We start from the raw sequence: 19,273 nt of genomic DNA, 5'->3' as shown, positions 1-19,273 counted from the left end.
GGCCCATAGCCTTTGTTGTATCCAGTGCACTTAGCCGTTTCTTGATATCACATGGAGTGAATCGAATTGGCTGAAGACTGGCTTCTGTGATGGTGGGGATATCGGGAGGAGGCCGAGATGGATCATCCACTCGGCACTTCTGGCTGAAGATGGTTGCAAACTCTTCAGCCTTGTCTTTTGCACTCACGTGCTGGACTCCGCCATCATTGAGGATGGGAATGTTTACTGAGCCTCCTCCTCCAGTTAGTTGTATAATTGTCCACCACCATTCACGACTGGATGTGGCAGGACTGCAGAACTTTGATCTGATCCGTTGGTTGTGGAATCGCTTAGCTCTGTCTATAGCATGCTGCTTCCGCTGTTTAGCATGCATGTAATCCTTTGTTGTAGCTTCACCAGGTTGGCACCTCATTTTTAGGTACGCCTGGTGCTGCTCCTGGCATGCACTTCTACGATCCTCATTGAACCAGGGTTGATCCCCTGGCTTGTTGGTAATGGTAGGGTGAGGAATATGCCAGGCCATGAGATTACAGATTGTGCGGGAATACAATTCTGCTGCTGCTGCTGTCCCACAGCGCCTCATGGATGCCCTGTTTTGAGCTGCTAGATCTGTGCTGAATTTGTGCCATTTAGCAAGGTGATAGTGCCACACAACACGTTGGATGGTATCCTCAGTGTGAAGTCGGAACTTCACCTCCACAAGGACTGTGCAGTGGTCCCTCCGACCAATATTGTCATGAACAGATGCATCTGCGACAGGTAGATTGGTGAGGACGAGGTCAAGTAGGTTTTTCACTCGTGTTGGTTCACTCACCACCTGCCGCAGGCACAGTCTGGCAGCTATGTCCTTCAGGACTCAGCCAGCTCGGTCAGTAGTGGTGCTACCAAGCCATTCTTTGTGATGGACATTGAAGTCTCCCACCCAGAATAAATTGTGTGCCCTTGCTACCCTCAGTGCTTCCTCCAAGTGGTGCTCAACATGGAGGAGGACTGATTCATCAGCGGAGGGAGGGCGGTAGGTGGTAATCAGCAGGAGGTTTTCTTGCGCATGTTTGACCTGATGCCATGAGATTTCATGGGGTCCGGAGTCAATGTTGAGGACACCCAGGGCCACTCCCTCCTGACTGTATATCACTGTACCGCCACCTCTGGTGGGTCTGTCCTGCTGGTGGGATAGGACATACCCAGGGATGGTGATGGAAGAGTCTAGGACAATGGCTGAAAGGTATGATTCTGTGAGTATGGCTATGTCAGGCTGTTGCTTGACTAGTCTGTGGGTCAGCTCTCCCAATTTTGGCACAAGTCCCCAGATGTTAGTGAGGAGGACTTCGCTACTCTCTTCCTTTTTACATACGTTTAGAAGCTCTTATAATCTGTTTTTATATTTCTTGCTAGTTTACTCTCTTATTCTATTTTCTCCCTCTTTATTAATTTTTTGGTCAACCTTTGCTGGTTTCTAAAACTCTGCCAATCCTCAGGCTTACTACACTTCTTGGCAATATTATAAGGCTCTTTTAATCTAATTTAATCCTTAACTTCTTTAATTAACCATGGATGGATTACTTTTCCCATGGAGTTTTTATTCCTCAATGGAAGATGACTCAAAACACCATAGCGGATTAGGTTTCAAACCCTAGCATGGACAAGCTCGTGATAATGGAACCAACATGGCGGGAAAGTCCTCTGGGGCTCAGGTGGTGCTTCTTCGACACAATCCAATGGGACTTTTTTCTTGATATGCAGTGCGTACCCTGAACTCTCTCCACCCCACTCTCATTTATATAGCACCTTTAACGAACTCAGGAGGTCCCAAAGCGCTTCACAGCCAGTGAAGCTGTTCACATCCCACTCCAGAAACTTGAGCACATGATCTAGGTTGGCACTTCAGTGCAGTACTGAGAGAGTGCTACATTGTCAGAGGTGTTGTCTTTCAAATGAGATGTCAAACCAAGATCCCATTTACCCTCCCAGGTGGACATAAAAGATCCCATTGCACCATTTGAAGCAGAACGGTATCCTGGCCAACATTTATCTCTCAACCAACATCACTAAAACAAATTTTCTGGTCATTTATCTCATTGCTGTTTCTGGGAGCTTGCTGTGTGTAAATTGGCTGCCATGTTTCCCTATGTTACAACAGTGACTACACTTCAAAAGTACTTGATTGGCTGTGAAGTATTTTAGGACATTCTGAGGATGTGAAAGGTGCTATATAAATACAAGTTCTTTCTTTCACTGAAAGAGCATTGCTTCTAAAAAAACAATTACAATTAATGCTGAATCATAAATCTACAATGTAAAAGAGATGGTGTTCTTTAACTTTAAAGAGATGCTGCTGCTCAGAGAGCAGGTTTCATGCTACTTCTCACTTTTATACAGTGGGTACCACAAGCACACCTTTCACCTGAAAAATCCTGTTTTGTTTTGATTTCTTGTACCTGAATTCAAGTGAATTTAGCCTGACTTGAGGATGAGTTCATAGCTGAAAGAAAATTAAATAATATATTTATAATTTCAAATGTCAACAGAAGCAATAGCATGTGTGCAGTCAATATTGTCCGTCATGTTTCAGGTGGGTCTCTTTTTTTCTCACTCACACACATACAGACAATGTGTATGATTTTAAAAACACTCAACGTAAACTTTATCTGAATAAAGCTTTTAAGATTTGTCCTCTAGCTTTATTTCAAATAATTCTAAAAAGCAACCAAGCAGATATTGCTGGAAGCGAAGAGAAACATTCTAACAGTTAGACTGACTAAAAATGTTGCTGATGCATCCTGAGAAATGGTGCATATGCCTTCAGCTAACAGATTACGTCCCTGGACAAAATATCAAGTCCAAACCCAGGCTTTTAGGAGGGGCTGAGGCCTACAAGTAAAAAGTTCAATGAAGTTCAAAATAATGAGGGGTTTTGATAGAGCAACTAGGGAGAAGCTGTATCCTCTGGCAAGTGGGTCAGTAACCAAAGGTCATAGATCTAAAATAATTGACAAAAGAACTAGAGGGGAAATTAGGAGACATTTTTTCACACAGAGGGTTGTTAAGATCTGGAACGCACCACCTGAAAGGGTGGTGGAAGCAGATTCCATAGAAACTTTCAAAAGGCAATTGGACATGTACTTGAAGAGGACTAATTTGCAGGGTTATGGGGAAAAAGCCGAGGGATGGGACTAAATTCGACTGCTCTTTCACAGGCACAATGGGCCGAATGGCCTCCTTCTGTGCTGTAAGATGCTATGGTTCTAAGGTTTTAAAAGAGAATGTAAGAGGTACATTTAATCATATTGAAATGCATAATTTTTTATGTTTTTATTTTACTTAAAATCTTATTTTGGACATTAAAATTTCGGTTACTGAGAAAAAAATAGCAGTATTTTTTTTTCAAAAAGCATTTTGAGTGATTCAATTGGCATATCATTTTTTTAAAAAAATTGATAGATTTTCCTGTTGTCATTTTGGATCGAATGTTTTTCAAATGTTCCTGGGACAGTTTTGTTGCTGTTTTCCATGTTGTTCATTCATACATTTCCCTTTTACAGTCAGGGACCAGGAGCTCCAGAATGTTATGTTCTCTCTCTGGTGCCACGATGAAAGATATCATGGAGCGGATGAAACAACTTCTGGGAATGAAGGGGAAACAGTCAAAAGTCATGGTCCACGTTGGAACCAATGATATGGATAGACGTATGTTCGTGGTCTTGGAGAGGGAGTTTAAGGTGTTTGATTATGAACATTTGAAAAACAAGAACAGTCAGCCTAACTGCTAAAGAAGTTGGTCCATCTATGACATCCATCCTCACCCCCACCCCCCACACTCCCACCCTACCCCCCACAGTCACACAATCTACTGGCAGAGGCAAAAAGCAAAGAAAAAAACTTTCGACCGATTTTGGGGAAAAAAAATTCTGGGAAATTCCCCTCCAACCGCCCCCCCCTCCTGGCAATCAAGCAAGTTCATGGAGATCATAGTGCCTGATATCATTACAATCATCTACCACTTATCTTCTGTAAATAGGGATGTCTTCCACTTGCAGGAACCTGTCCAGGGCTCTTTTGAATGCTTGCCTTAAATCCGCACTCACTGCCGGAGCTGATAATTTGTTCACTATCAAAGAAAAACTTCCTGGCATCTAGCCTAACCCTATGGTTCTGTAGTTTGTACTGATGCCCCTTAGTTCTCCTCTGCTTATTTAACTCAAGTAACCCAGCCACCTGGACAGGATCTATTCCCTTGATAATGTTAAAGACCTCAAACATGTCTCCTGGAAGTCTACGCTTTTCCAAGGTAGAAAGTACCAACTCCCCAAGACTTTCCTGAAAGCTAAGGGCTTTTATATCAATCCTCCACTGAACCTTTTCTAGGGCCGCGATATCCCCCACCATGTGAAGGGACCGCAACTGGGCCTAGCATCCTAGAGGCAGCTGGACCAGGGGCTTATATAATGTAAGGATTGTACGTTTAGTTTTGTCTTTAATTGTCCTACCTATATGTCCGAACGCCCAATCTGCTTTCCCAACAGCATCAGGACACTGATCATGAACCTTCAATGACTCATGAACTATAACCCAGAGCTCCTTTTCCTACTCAGCTACCTTGGACGTGGAACCCTGCACGATATGTAGACGCTTGGCAGAGCAACGATCCTAACATCGATCCCTGCCAGACTCCACTAGTGACTGGCTCCCAGGCAGAGCACTTATCAGTACTTTAAAGACATTGTCAACTTTCACGATATATCAGAGAAACGAAGGCGCTTGACTGAGTTATCTTTCAACATAACTAAATCCCTGAAAATGGAAAGCTTGGCCATTAAAGTAATCAACATATTGAACTCTTTATTATTTGGCAGGAAGCACCTGGAGTATATTTATTGGCAGCCTGCGCAGTTGGCAGGTAATTAAAGCTACTAGAATGCCTGGGATCGAATTGGTCAGATTCAGTTTCAGCTGTGATGGTAAAATAGGTTATCATTTCAGGTGGAGATTTTTTAAACATTAATCTATCTTTTTGTCTTTCAGATGTTGATGAACCTCCCGTGTTTTTGCAACACTTTCTGTTTTTATTTTAGATTTTCAGGGTTTGCAGCTTTTTCCTTCTTGTAATGTTAATGTAGCCTAGTGACACTGTGCAGCCTCAGACTGGAAGAATATTGAGGGTTGCTTTTGCCTATTGAACTGTGCTCAATATGAGCCTCTGTATTCAGTGAGGAGGGGTGGGAGGAGGAAATTATATTAAAAAATTAATTGTCACTTAACCGGGTATCCACGCTGGTAGGTCCTATTAAAGTACATACTTGGGTACTATAACTTCCCTTTAGAAGAGCAATATGCCATATCCAAGATTTGTTAGTGATAGAGTTGCTAATAATGTAATTTTACTGCTAATTATCTGCTAAATTAAGAGAGAGAACAATGAGTACTTGCAATAATTACAATTCAGTCATCTCATTGAGGTGTCCAAGTGATGTCATCAGTCATGAAGTGAAGTTGAAGTGGTTTTCAACCTACATCTAAACTCTGAATTGAGACAATGGGGGAAAATTTCGATAGGGGCCGTTTTTGGACGGAGGTAGCATGATATGGTATTACCTTGCGCCCAATGGCCCTGCGCAGGCAGGACGCAAGTTTGGACCGAAAGGAGCACTTAGCTGCAATCAGCCTTCCTTTCCAGGCCTTGCAAGTGGAATCAATGCAAATCGCACTTTCCACCACCAGAGGGAGTTAAATCTCTTAAAGGGAGGATGTTTCTTGGAAATCATTTAAAGGTAGCTGGTACCTGTTATTTGCTGAAAATAACAGTCTACTGTCTGCACAGAGTCTGAACAGAGATCAGTCATCGCACATGTAAAACAAAGATGCAGGTCCCATCCCTATGTTTACACACTGATGAGTTATGTTAAAACATTGAATAAAGGTTGCGCATTACTAAATCCCACATCCTCCAATCTGCACGCGAGACCTCACCAATCTGCCGATCTGAGTTGGTACCAGGCCTGCGAGAGTGTGATTCTCTGCTGATGCACTAGAGACATTGGTGCAAGAGGTGGACAGAAGGAGGGACATCCTATATCTGCAGGGTGGTGGGGGGGGGGGGGGGCAAGAGGCCCTCCAGACATATACTCAAAAGGCAGTGGGAGGCAGCAGGGGATGAAGTCAATGTCAGCATTGTGAACATGGATGCAGTGCAGGAAGAAGTTCAACGCTTTGACATGAGTGGGCATGGTGAGTGAGGTCAACTGTCAAGTGGCGTCTCCTACCAACTGCACCACGCACTACACTGCCCATCCCCCACATACCAACAAACTCTTTCCATCAGTACTCAACTCTTCCAATCAGATGCTTCCTCTCACCCTTACACATTACCACCGTTTCAAGCCACCCACCCTCAACTCACAGGCTACACACACTGGCAGCTATTCAACCATGACAGGCACATCACCCAGACGCAAATCCCGCTTTCTTGCAGGAGAAGGTGGCGCATATCAAGAGGCAGCAAGTGGCCGTGGCATTTAGCCCCTCGTGCCTGTTCCGCCATTCAATGAGATCATGGTGGACCTGTGACCTAACTCCATATACCCGCCTTAGCCCCATATCCCTTAATACCCTTGGTTCACAGAAATCTTTCAATCTCAGATTTAACATTCACAAGTGAGCTAGCATCAACTGCCATCTGCAGAAGAGCGTTCCAAATGTCTCCCACCCTTTAAGTGTAGATGAATTTCCAAACTTCACTCCTGCACGTCCTGGCTCTAAATGTTAGGCTATGTCCCCGCTTCCTAGTATTGAGGTCTAGGAGACCTCCAAAAACAGTTACAAATGTCTCGGCAGCCAGAAGCAATGATCCAGCTACTAACCTTTAAATCCTGCATGGTCCCTTTAAAAGTGCTGGTAGGGGGTCCTCCAGGCACTCTAAGACACGTTCAGATGGTCGGGGTTAAGACTGTGCATTGAGTTGAGCGTTAAGTCCCAAAATGGTGTCTATCACTTTAAATCAGCATTGCACACTGATTGAAGCCATTTTCTCCCTACTTTACATGATTCCAGCGTTCGTTATCTGCGCCTGCGCTAACTCCTATACCAAGATGGCGTCTGGCACACGTGACGCAGGAAACGTGCGTGCACATCCAAGACGCCATCTTGGATGTCGGAGAGGCCGTGTAGTGCCGAAACAACGGGCGCTACACGGCCCAATTTAGCACCCTTAGCGTCATAATGTCCTAACTCACACCAAGTTTGTTCACCCATCACCCCTGTGCTTGCTGACCTACATTGGCTCCCGGTCGACCAACGCCTCAATTTAAAAATTCTCATCCTTGTTTTCAAATCCCTCCATGGCCTCATCCCTCCCTATCGCTGTAACCTCTTCCAGCCCTACAACCCTCCGAGAACTCTGTGTTCCTCCAATTCTGGCCTCTTGTACATCCCCGATTTCCTTCACCCCACCATTGGTGGCCATGCCTTCAACTGTCTAGGCCCTTAGCTCTGTAATTCTCTCCACCTCTCTCTCCCTCTCTCCTTCTTTAAGATGCTCCTTAAAACCTACCTCCACCTGTCCTATTTTCTCCTTCTTTGGCTCGGTGTCAATTTTTGCCTGATTACGCTCCTGGTGAAGCGCCTTGGGACGTTGTATTACGTTAAAGGCACTATATAAATGCAAGTTGTTGTTGTTGTAATGCTAACACCTCTTTTAAAATAACAGAGGAATTTGACACAAGTGCATCGAGTTTGTACAAAAACATCACCAATTTAATTTGTACCTTACGTCATTAATCTTTCAACCACATATAAGTTTTTTAATGTACTCATCATTGAGAAATTGAAAGTGGAGTAGATGTTAGTGTCGGTATCTTCAATGTGGGGAGGCTGTTCAGCTACCTGCAATCTGACTCCAGTTTCCTGGTAGGGCTTGCTACAGGGCCAAACATAATGGGCCAGAAATCACTCCCGAAATAACAGAGGAGCTCAACAGCGCTCTCAGTTTTTATGTGGTGAATTAAAGGAGCAACTTCCCACGTTTGCACATGCGCAGTGAAACACGGAAATCCGGAACTTGCTCCCAGTGGTTCGCAGGTGATATGACAGCTTTGTATTAAAGGGACATCGCACGCTGCTATTAGGGAAATCATTGAAAAAGCACCAACTTGCTTAACTGCCCAGCTGGAAAGTAACTAATTACGCCACCAAACAGGTACGCTTAAAAATACCAGGTCTAATCTAAGTTTTAACTGCGCAGTAAGTTTTTATGACTGCCAAACAACTAAAAATTAACTTTTAAAATGTGGAGTTTCATATTACTCCTTATTTTAATAGTTCTTGGTTATTAAAAAATTTAATTTTTTTTTAATGTAATTTTTTTTACTTTTCCTTTCTGTCTCTTTAATTTAATTCAATTGTTTATTTTAAAAAATGTAACATTTTTATTTACATACAGAATACTGACTTTAAAGGAATGAAGTCTGCTTGCCTGCTTGAGCAATGCAGGCTGAATCTGTGGGTGTGACTTCTCTTCCATACAGATTTTGTGGGCATTTCTTCTCTTCACAGACTTTTCCAGCCATGTGGCAACTCACGCTGCTCAGAGGCTGGGTTGATAGTGTGCATTTTTTAAAAGTTCAAGCAATTCGATGCCACAGAGCCCGCAATTACTATTTTCGTTAATTTAATTCGTAGGAGCTGTGGTGAGCATTGCCTCGCTGCTCTGCACAATTTCTGGCCCAATAGGTTCTTTATTTTGCTTGTTATGGGGAAAGCAGAGAAGGAGAAGTGGTATAGAATAATTTAAAGGCCTGTTATAAACTTTCAGGCTCAGGGGGCTGAATGGCATCCTCCTGTTCCTGTTTCTTTAATACGCTCAGAAGCGTTTGGGTTCCGCCAGGACCACTCAGCTCCAGACCTCATTACAGCCTTGGTCCAAACATGGACAAAAGAGCTGAATTCCAGAGGTGAGGTGAGAGTGACTGCCCATGATATTAAGGAAGCATTTGACCAAGTGTGGCACCAAGGAGCCCTAGTAAAATTGAAGTCAATAGGAATCAGGGGGAAAACTCTCCAGTGGCTGGAGTCATACCAAGCACAAAGGAAGATGGTAGTGGTTGTTGGAGGCCAATCATCTCAGCCCCAGGACATTGCTGCAGGAGTTCTTCAGGGCAGTGTCCTAGGCTCAACCATCTTCAGCTGTTTCATCAATGACCTTCCCTCCAACATAAGGTCAGAAATGGGGATGTTCGCTGATGATTGCACAGTGTTCAGTTCCATTCGCAACCCCTCAAATAATGAAGCAGTCCGAGCCCGCATGCAGCAAGACCTGGACAACATCCAGGCTTGGGCTGATAAGTGGCAAGTAACATTCGCGCCAGACAAGTGCCAGGCAATGGTCATCTCCAACAAGAGAGAGTCTAACCATCTTCCCTTGACATTCAACGACATTACCATTGCTGAATCCCCTACCATCAACATCCTGGGGGTCACCGTTGACCAGAAACTTAACTGGACCAGCCATATAAATACTGTGGCTACAAGAGCAGGTCAGATGCTGGGTATTCTGCGGCGAGTGACTCACCTCGTAACTCCCCAAAGCCTTTCCACCATCTACAAGGCACAAGTCAGGAGTGTGATGGAATACTCTCCACTTGCCTGGATGAGTGCAGCTCCAACAACACTCAAGAAGCTCGACACCATCCAGGACAAAGCAGCCCGCTTGATTGGCACCCCATCCACCACCCCAAACATTCACTCCCTTCACCACCGGCGCATTGTGGCTGCAGTGTGTACCATCCACAGAATGCACTGCAGCAACTCGCCAAGGCTTCTTCAACAGCACCTCCCAGACCCGTGACCTCTACCACCTAGAAGGACAAGAGCAGCAGGCACATGGGAACACCACCACCTGCACATTCCCCTCCAAGTCACACACCATCCCGACTTGGAAATATATCGCCGTTCCTTCATCGTCGCTGGGTCAAAATCCTGGAACTCCCTTCCTAACAGCATTGTGGGAGAACCTTCACCAGACAGACTGCAGCGGTTCAAGAAGGTGGTTCACCACCATCTTCTCAAGGGCAATGAGGGATGGGCAATAAATGCCGGCCTCGCCAGCGATGCCCACATCCCATGAACGAATAAAAAAAAGGGTAATTTGTATTTTTACAATAATTACAAGATTTTGCATCCTATGGCTAGTTTAAAGGGGTGTACCAGATCTGAATTTCTTGTTTATCCTCAGTTTTTATCAGTATACTTTATTCTGTGAAATACAATTTACATTTTTTTAAACAACTGGTTTGATTCACGCTAATAAAATATATAAAATCTTCTAGGTGTTGCAATACTTACAAACTGACCGGAAAATAATCTGAAGCCATATTTACGTACTATCAGGAGGGCTCCAAACTTTATGTAATTAAGGTGCTGAAAGTTAATACAGACCTTAAATTGTGACTTGTCACAATATCAGAAATTATTCCCATTAAGATGTTTAAGAGTGGCTCCAACACCAAATACACAAGATGTATGCTTCATTCTCAATTTCAATCAGCTGTTTCCTTTGCTTTTCTTCGGCAAATAACTTTGTGATGTTTCCCTTCTGATCTGTTTCAAATGTAGAATTTAACTTTCCTGTCACCGAGTAAGCAATGAGGTGATATCAAGCAAACTAATTGCAGGAATAATGCACAAATTTATAAATGCTACATTGTAATTTAACAATCCACCAATAATTCAAAGTTGTTTCATTCAAATTATCTGATAACTAATGTTTGGCACGCAATTCCTACTTTACTGTATTATTTACGTTGCTTAATTCTAATGATTGGATCATGCAAATTATTTTAGTGCAATAAAAAGGACTTTGAATCACCAAGAAGGAGTTCGCTGTATTTATGAGAGACACACTAGATATGAACTTCATTCAATTACACCCCGGAAGAACAGGATTAAATGGATTATCTTGATTCTGAGTCTTTAACCGCAGGAGCTGCCCTGCTGCCTTTTTTTTAATGCAGTGCTTGTGTAAACATCATTTCCTTAAACCATCAAACATGAACAAACAATGTTTGTTTTTGTGGGATTACAAACCTCCTCTTTTCCTCCGCTTCCCCCCCCCCCTCCCCTCAGTCACTACCAATTACGATCCACAAAGATTTCCACATAGAGAGGAGGGAAGGGAAAAAATCCCCAACCTCTTAGCATTTTAGTTTGAACAGTCACCATATATTTTTAGATGGTGAGTAAACTTCCTGGGTCGAAAAATGGCAACATTGCAACCAAATATAAATGTTGCAAATAGGAAATTAAAGTAACGATTTGCCCTTAACATCAGTCCTGTGTGAATTGTATTCAATGTTTTTTTTTTGTAACGCAAAAACGCATGCGTTTGAAGTGACTGGGGGAGAGGTGGGAGAGGGAGAGGTAGCGACAGCCCGGCCGCCTGTATGTCGGGTTAAACTGTATCGAGCGCCGACTGTAGCAGTTCGCCGTCAAGGGCACCGAGACCGCGGGAGCTTTCCGCATTCCAGGGGGGGGGGGGGGGAGTTCTGTTTCGCTTTGCTTTCGAGGCGGAAATCAAGAAGGGGAGGGTGGGTGGGTGGGGGAGTTTTTTTTAAAAAACAAATTACGGTGGAAGGGAGCTGTTCAGCCAGGGCCTCTGACACTCTGCCCTTCACCCCCCGGTCCTCCTCATCCATCCGGCTTTGCCTTCCTCCTCGGAGGTGGATCTCGGTTTGTTTGACGTCTGGTTTCAAGTCGAGGGTGGTGGGGAGGAGGGGAGAGGAGAGGAGGGGGGGTGAGGGTTGGGGGGGTGGTGGGGGGGGGGGTGGAATAGAGATGGCTCGACCGAGGCCGAGAGACTACAAGGCTGGCGATCTGGTCTTCGCCAAGATGAAGGGCTACCCGCACTGGCCGGCCAGGGTGAGTAAAGGAGGAGCGGGGAAGGTGGTGGGTGGTGGGTGGTGGAGGAAGGGAGAGAGGGGCTGGTTTAGGCGGCGAGGGATGCTGCTTCTGGGCAGTGATGCTCTGGGAAAGACATCGGCCAACCGACGCCAGCTTCTTGCTCCGTGTGCTCGGTTGACATGTTTTGTTGTGTGTGTTAGTGGCGTGAAAATATAAATAAAAGCAAGTACTTGGGATGTGTGGAACATGGAAGGACCGGTTATAAATTATTATATAATCCCTTAGCATCTGGAGTAAACTAAATGATCACTGATCGCCTGAAACAAGAGTGAAAAGGCCGATTGAAACAATTTGGGGGTCGTTAAACTGTTTTTTTTTAATAGACCTTAAATCGGAGTTACTCCTAATAAAGGGAGCGAATAACTACTATAAATGGAGATGGCAAAGGGACCACAGAATGTGTGAACCCCAATACATGCGTCGACTTATGTGACTCATTCCCACATGGTATGACTATTGCTATAGGAGACCACTAAGGTCAGAAATAAAACTATGCTCTTAAGGGAACCTACTGTTACGCGTTTGTTGGTAGTTACAGTTCCCACTTAGTGAATATATCTTGGCCTCTGCCCAATTTTTATTGCACTATGATTACCCTGTGGCTGCCAAGTATTTTCATAAGAAAATTAAGATAGTGATGAAACGTTGTAGCATTTGGTAGTACATGATGAGTAAAAGTGCAATGTGTTGTGTTGTGTTTTGTTCTGCTTTGACAAGTGGTAAACAAGGACTGGGGAATGATGTTCATCATTCTTAAATCAGTATCGCGTTGCTATGACTCATGTTGTCACACAAAGTGTTTGCAATCAGGTGTTGACACGATGGCTCTGAAACGTGCAGCCTTTGAATGGAAACGCAACATCAATCTTGCAGACACCTTTTTGAGGGCAGATTTTTTTCCGATGCGGGAGGAGGCTTCTGCCAGCACTGATTGTACAAGGGGAACCAGAAAATTGCACCTCTGACACGTTTTGCCAGGTCTGACTGTGCATCACACTCTTTGCCAGCCAGCCTTTCCCACTGGTGTTTAGCACACTCGCAGAGAATGTGTGAGAGCTTTATTGTGTATGTTTAATGATTCATATGAGGATGTTGACATGTGTTATTTTCTGAATTTGGGCATAAGTCTCAGCCGGCATTAATTCTGCCCATTCAAAGTGGGCATTAAAGGCCAGTTGAATGTCTGCATGTTCGGAAGGAAGTTCTTAAAGGGATATTAATGTTTGAGGCCATTTTTCAATATGCTTGAAGCAGTGCAAAATGAAAGCCGATGCCAGGGAGAATGGGTAGGATCAGAGCTGGACCATCCTCACCCACCATTATGCCCCGATCCTATCTGTAGGCCCTGGTACATCCTGACAATGATAAGGCAACTACCTCCGTAGGGTCCTGGGTAATATGGGGCAGTTTGCAGAATTGTGTCATCTGATGTGAGGATATGTGCAGACAACCTGCACCACAGGGATGACACTTTCTGTGGCTGTCCAGGTTACGTCTTTGCACAATTTTTAGATCTCTAAATCCTTCCAAGCTAACATAGGGGACATGTGCAATATCACACAACTTAGTGTCCACAGATATAACAGACGTTGTCAACACTTTCATTTCCTTTCCCACTGAATAGCAGCATGTCAGTGCTGTGAAATTTCATCGCATTGCTGGATTCCTCAAAGTCCAAGGGTTCATCAATGACAACATGCCATGCCTATATAACCCCAAAGGGGTGCCCGCATCAGTGCATAGCCAGTTAGTGATCAGAAACACTGTATCATGAAGATCACTGCCTCCTTCCCTGGCAGCAGTCATAGCACTTTTGTTCTAAGGCACTCAACTTTGCCATCCTTGGATAGTTAGGCTACCCACTTCAGCCCTGCCTAATGACACTCTTATGCCAGCCACATACAGAAGCAGAGCTTAGATCTTATGCAGCAATCAGAATTATTAAAGAGCATACCGGTAGAAGCTTGAAGCAATGCTTCAAAGACCTTGGCAGTTCAGCGGAGCCCTTGCAGTACAATCCTGCCAGGGTCTCCAAGAACATCACACAATCACACATCACAGAAGGAGGCCATTCAGCCCATCGTGCCTGTGCTAGCTCTTCAAAAGAGCTACCCAATTAGTCCCATTCCCCTGCCCTTTCCCCGTAGCCCTGTAAATTTTTTCCCTTCAAGTATTTATTCGATTCCCTTTTGAAAGTTACTATTGAATCTGCTTCCGCCACCCTTTCAGGCAGTGCATTCCAGATCATAATAACTCGCTGCGTAAAAAATATGTTTCCTCATGTTGCCTCTGGTTCTTTTGCTGATCACCTTAAATCTGTGTCCTCTGGTTACTGACCCTTCTGCCACTGGAAACAGTTTCTCCTTATTTACTCTGTCAAAACCATTCATGATTCTGTACACAGCTATCAAATCTCCCCTTGACCTTCTCTGTTCTAAGGTAAACAACTCCAGCTTCTCCAGTCTCTCCACATAACTGAAGTCCCTCATCCCTGGCACCATTCTAGTAAATCTCTTCTGCACCCTCTCTAAGGTCTTGACATCCTTCCTTAAGTGTGGTGCCCAGAATTGAACACAATACTCCAGCTGTTATAAAAGCATTTTTTAAAGAATTATGTGGAGCCCTTTTAAGATGTCAGTGTGACAATAGTTCCAGTTGTGTTTGAAATGTGTGCCCTTCTGTTATATGCGCATGCTTAGTAAGTAATCATAGAGCTCTAATGTCTGAGTGCATTGTCTAGGACAGCAGTCAATCTGTATCAGGTTGAGAGGAAACACCATGAGGCATGTAGACTTTGCTCATCTGCTTGGTATAGGGAAATGTTGGCTAGCCTTACGTCTTTTGAATGAGCTGTTAAACTGAGGCCCTGTCTGCCCTCTTGGGTGGACAGAAAAGATCCCACAGCTCTACTTCTAAGAAAAGCAGGGAGTTCTCGTTGGTGTCCTGGCCAATAGTTGTCCCTCAACCAACATCACCAAAAACAGATGATCTAATCATTGTCACATTGCTGTTTGTGGGACCTTGCTGTGCGCAAATTGGCTGCTGCGTTTCCTACTTTACAGTACTTTTTGAAGTGTAGTCACTGTTGTAAAGTGCTTTGGGACGCCCTGAGGTAATGAAAGGCACTATATCAATGCAAGTCTTTTTCTTGATAGGTTTATTTAGATCTGTAACTGCTTTGCCGTCATGTCTCTTGGATGGTGCAGATGGCATTTGCATCTGCCACAGCTTTCTCCCAGGCTTGCTGCACTGATCTCCTGAGGGGAGGGTCTAATGAGATGTCAAACAAGATAACTCTTCTGTCACTAATTTTAGGTCTGCATTAGGTTCAGCGTCAATGGTCTTTCCCTAAATGACCCCATGTCCCCTATGATCAGGAGTTTATATTTATTACACAATACAATGAAACCCCTCATTGTGCATATTGTAATCTTGCACATCCCCCATGTGCATTCATTCTATCTTCTGGACAGTGGACTTATCAGCACTCTGGTGAGACAAGGCCAATTGTAAACCCATATAGTATATGAACAAACAGAATACAGTTTCAGTGAATTTCAATCCATTTCATAATGTTCCTCATAACAGAAAATAACAAAGATGCTGCACTACCTCTGTTAATGGGCTAAATTCAACATTATAGACAGCCAGATCCCTGAAACTAGTTGGTTCTAATCTTGGGAAGAGAATTATCTCTTTCTGTGACTGTGTTCCACACCATCTATTTCTATGTCAGCGATTGGCCAATTGAGCTGCCCATCAAACCTATTATTGACCTCCTAGATATGGGCTCCCCTGGTAGTGACCCTGTCACTGGGCTGAAATGAATGGGACCATCAGTTTGTGTAAATGCTACTGGAATGTATTAATGAAACTCACTGTCTCAAACTGATGTGATATGCAAGAAACACTATTCTGCAAGAGACTTTGCCTAATCCTTATTCTCAGCGGCTCATGTGTTATGTGGATTTAATCCCTTGTGAGCTGGATTTAACTTAATAAGAGCAACTTAATATAAAATTAATCCGAAATGCCTCCTAGTCCAAATAGTCAAAAAAAACCGTGAAACCTCCTTTTACCTACTTTATGCAGCAGCATTTCCATTGTTGCATCATTAAAGCACGATATTCTTCTGGTGCCCCACTTCATCACTTGCCCAGATATTCATTTTTGTGCCTACCAAACGTTTTTTTGCTCTTCAGTGCAAAATCTACTTTAAATGGCTACTGTAGCCCTTAAATTGTTGCAGCAGCGGAGGGAATCTTGCTTTCCAGTGTACATGCAACACTAAACAGTGTAAAGACGGGGGGGGGAGGGGAGGGGTAGGTGGGGGGCGGTTGGGGAGAGTAGAAATTTTTCTGGAGCTGTAGCACTAACTGACAGTATCGCATGGGCCACCTATTATAGGCCTCGCTTGATATACAGTTCTATTGATGTGAATGGGACAGAGTATAACGAGCTGCAGATACAATAACGCCTGTATCGCACTATTGCCCGAGATGCATTTCTACCCCAGGTTGTGATCAGGTATCAGATGAGGGGTGTGATGAAGGGGGGAAAGAGAGAGAGAGAGAGAGAGAGAGACCTTTTTGGCACAGCGAAATTCCACCAGTTTTTTGGCAGGAGTATACACCCAGCTCCATTCAGGGAAACGCAGGAGATACAAATTGCTGATTAAAGGGGAGCTTTAACTTTAAATAGATGGATAGTTTGTTCAAAAGTGCACATTAGAATTATGTCCTCGAAATCACTTGGGAGAAACTTCTTCCAACAACTTAAAACTGATTTATCTGTGGCTGAAACCCAATCTAAATTGCATTCTGCTTATTATCTGAGGCACAGGCAATTGAAAGGTCCACAGTGAGCCATGGAGTTGTGTTTGAAGTTCTATCACATGAAGGGCTGATGCAGAGAAGTAACCAGATCACTCTAGAAGGACAATTAGGAACATAGGAACAGGAGTAGGCCATTCAGCCCCTCGTGCCTGCTCTGCCATTTGATAAGATCATGGCTGATCTGTGATCTAACTCCATATACCCGCCTTTGGCCCATACCCCTTAATACCTCAGGTATTTCTGTAACTAACAGAGGAAGGAACCCTCCACCTGCACTTCCAATAGTTAGAAGTCAGAATGTGTGGCTCGAGGACAAGGGCAGCAGGCACATGGGAACAACACCACCTGCACGTTCCCCTGCAAGTCACACACCATCCCGACTTGGAAATATATCGCCGTTCCTTCATCGTCGCTGGGTCAAAATCCTGGAACTCCCTACCTAACAGCACTGTGGGAGAACCTTCACTACACGGACTGCTGCGGTTCTAGAAGGCGGCTCACCACCACCTTCTGAAGCGTAATTAGGGATGGGCAATAAATGCCGGCCTCGCCAGCAACGCCCACATCCCATTAACGAATTTAAAAAATGTAGATTTGATTGAGATTTTATTGTTTTTTTTAAGTGACTTGTACAAAGGCCTCAATATATCACTGGCTCAAGTCAATCCTAAAAAATGGGTCCAGCATAGATGGACAGTATGAATATGCCCAGCTTTATCCTCAGCAAAAACTAGAAAAGAGGAGAGTTTGATCCTAGTCTCACTAGAGTTGCTAATATATTTTTAAAAATAAATTCACCAAGGATAAATATCTTGGGTCACCTTTAGACCAGTCCTTTTTTTTCAAACCTCCTATTTCAGTGATTTTCCTGTTAATTAAAATAAGGCAAACTTGAACATGTTCACCCTCAGATTATGAAGACGGAGGAAGGGGAGGAGGTTGCGGGTTAGTGATAGCTTTAAAAGCCTGTTAGAATACTACAATGACCAGATTTTTGTTGAGGTAGCAGAAGTTTTCCAACAAGACAGAAGTATGAGATGGAGAGATCACCTACTGGGAATGTGGCATAGTTCCACAGAGCTTGGGGGGTTGGAGGGTTGGGGGGGCGGTTGTGGGGGAGAGCTCCATCTCTCCTAGGGAAGAGTTATCATAGACTTGCCACTTTTGGTCAAGCAACTCAAAACCTTGAATAGAATTTGTGAACGTGTGAGAAAAGGTCATGTAAGATTTCTTTCCTGCCAATAGTAAGATGTGTATTTCTTTTTAAAGGTTATTGTGTCAACAGCGAGTTCCAGAGGTAGCAATGGATAATTTAGTCTGGGTAAAATGAATCATCCCAAAAACAAGCTTAATGCAGTAGTCACTCCGCCTGGTATGGCCCCCCCTCTCCACTCCCTTAAGTCCAAGGGACGCAGACTTGAATGTTTATGGTGGACAACCGATTGAGACATTCATCGCCAGATCTCATAATAAGGGATCCTCTCGGGGGGATGAGTGATCATAATATGAAAGAATTTCACATTGAATTCGAGAGTGACGAACTTAAGTCGAAACTAGGGTCTTAAACTTAAACAAAGCCAATTACATAGGTATGAGGGACAAGTTGGCTAAGGTAGATTGGGAAATTAGATTAAAAGATATAACGGTAGATAAGCAATGGCGAACATTTAAAGAAATATTTCATAAATCTAAACGAATATACATTCCTGTGAAGAATAAAAACTCCACGGGAAAAGTGATCCATCCGTGGCTAACTAAAGAAGTTAAGGATAGTATTCGATTCAAAAAAGAGGCTTATAATGTTGCCAAGAAGAGTAGTAAGCCTGAGGATTGGGAGAGTTCTAGAAACCTGGAAAGGACGACCAAAAAATTGCTAAAGAGGGAGAAAATAGAATGAGAGTAAACTAGCAAGAAATATAAAAACAGATTGTAAGAGCTTCTGCATGCATATAAAAAGGAAAAGAATAGCGAAAGTAAACGTGGCTCCCTTAGAGGCTGAGACAGGAGAAATTATAATGGGGAATAAGGAAATGTTGCAGAAATATTTTGTATCTGTCTTCACAGTAGAAGACACAAAAAACATACCAGAAATAGTGGGGAACCAAGGGTCTGATAAGAGTGAGGAACTTAAAGTAATTATTAGTAAAGAAAAAGTACTGCAGAAATTAATAGGACTAAAAGCCAACAAATCCCCTGGACCTGATGGCCTGCATCCTAGTGTTCTAAAAAGAGGTGGCTGCAGAGATAGTAGATGCATTGGTTGTGATCTTTCAAAATTCTCTAGGTTCTAGAACGGTCCCCGTGAATTGGAAGGTAGCAAATGTAACCCTGCTATTCAAGAAATGAGGGAGAAAGAAAACAGGGAACTACAGGTCAGTTAGCCTGACATCAATAGTTGGGGAAATGCTAGAATTCATTATTAAGGATGTAGTAACAGCGCAATTAGAAAATCATAATATGATTAGGCAGAGTCAACATGGTTTTATGAA

General features: G+C 43.6%; 1 protein-coding gene across 1 annotated transcript in view; it reads left to right on the top strand.

The window, feature by feature from the left end:
• The first annotated feature begins 11,797 nt into the window (after positions 1–11,797).
• The window catches only part of LOC137301888 (hepatoma-derived growth factor-related protein 3-like), a 91,210-nt gene continuing 83,734 nt past the window's right edge, over positions 11,798–19,273 (top strand). The window contains exon 1 of the mRNA XM_067971600.1: positions 11,798–11,907. Coding sequence (XP_067827701.1) covers positions 11,824–11,907 — 84 coding nt within the window. The 5' untranslated portion in view covers positions 11,798–11,823. The remainder of the gene's footprint in view (positions 11,908–19,273) is intronic.

The sequence above is a fragment of the Heptranchias perlo genome, chromosome 34, assembly GCF_035084215.1.
Source record: "Heptranchias perlo isolate sHepPer1 chromosome 34, sHepPer1.hap1, whole genome shotgun sequence".
In the NCBI taxonomy this organism is placed as follows: Eukaryota; Metazoa; Chordata; class Chondrichthyes; order Hexanchiformes; family Hexanchidae; genus Heptranchias; species Heptranchias perlo.
Note: the sequence above shows the minus strand (reverse complement) of the source record. Positions and strands in the feature narration are given on the sequence as shown.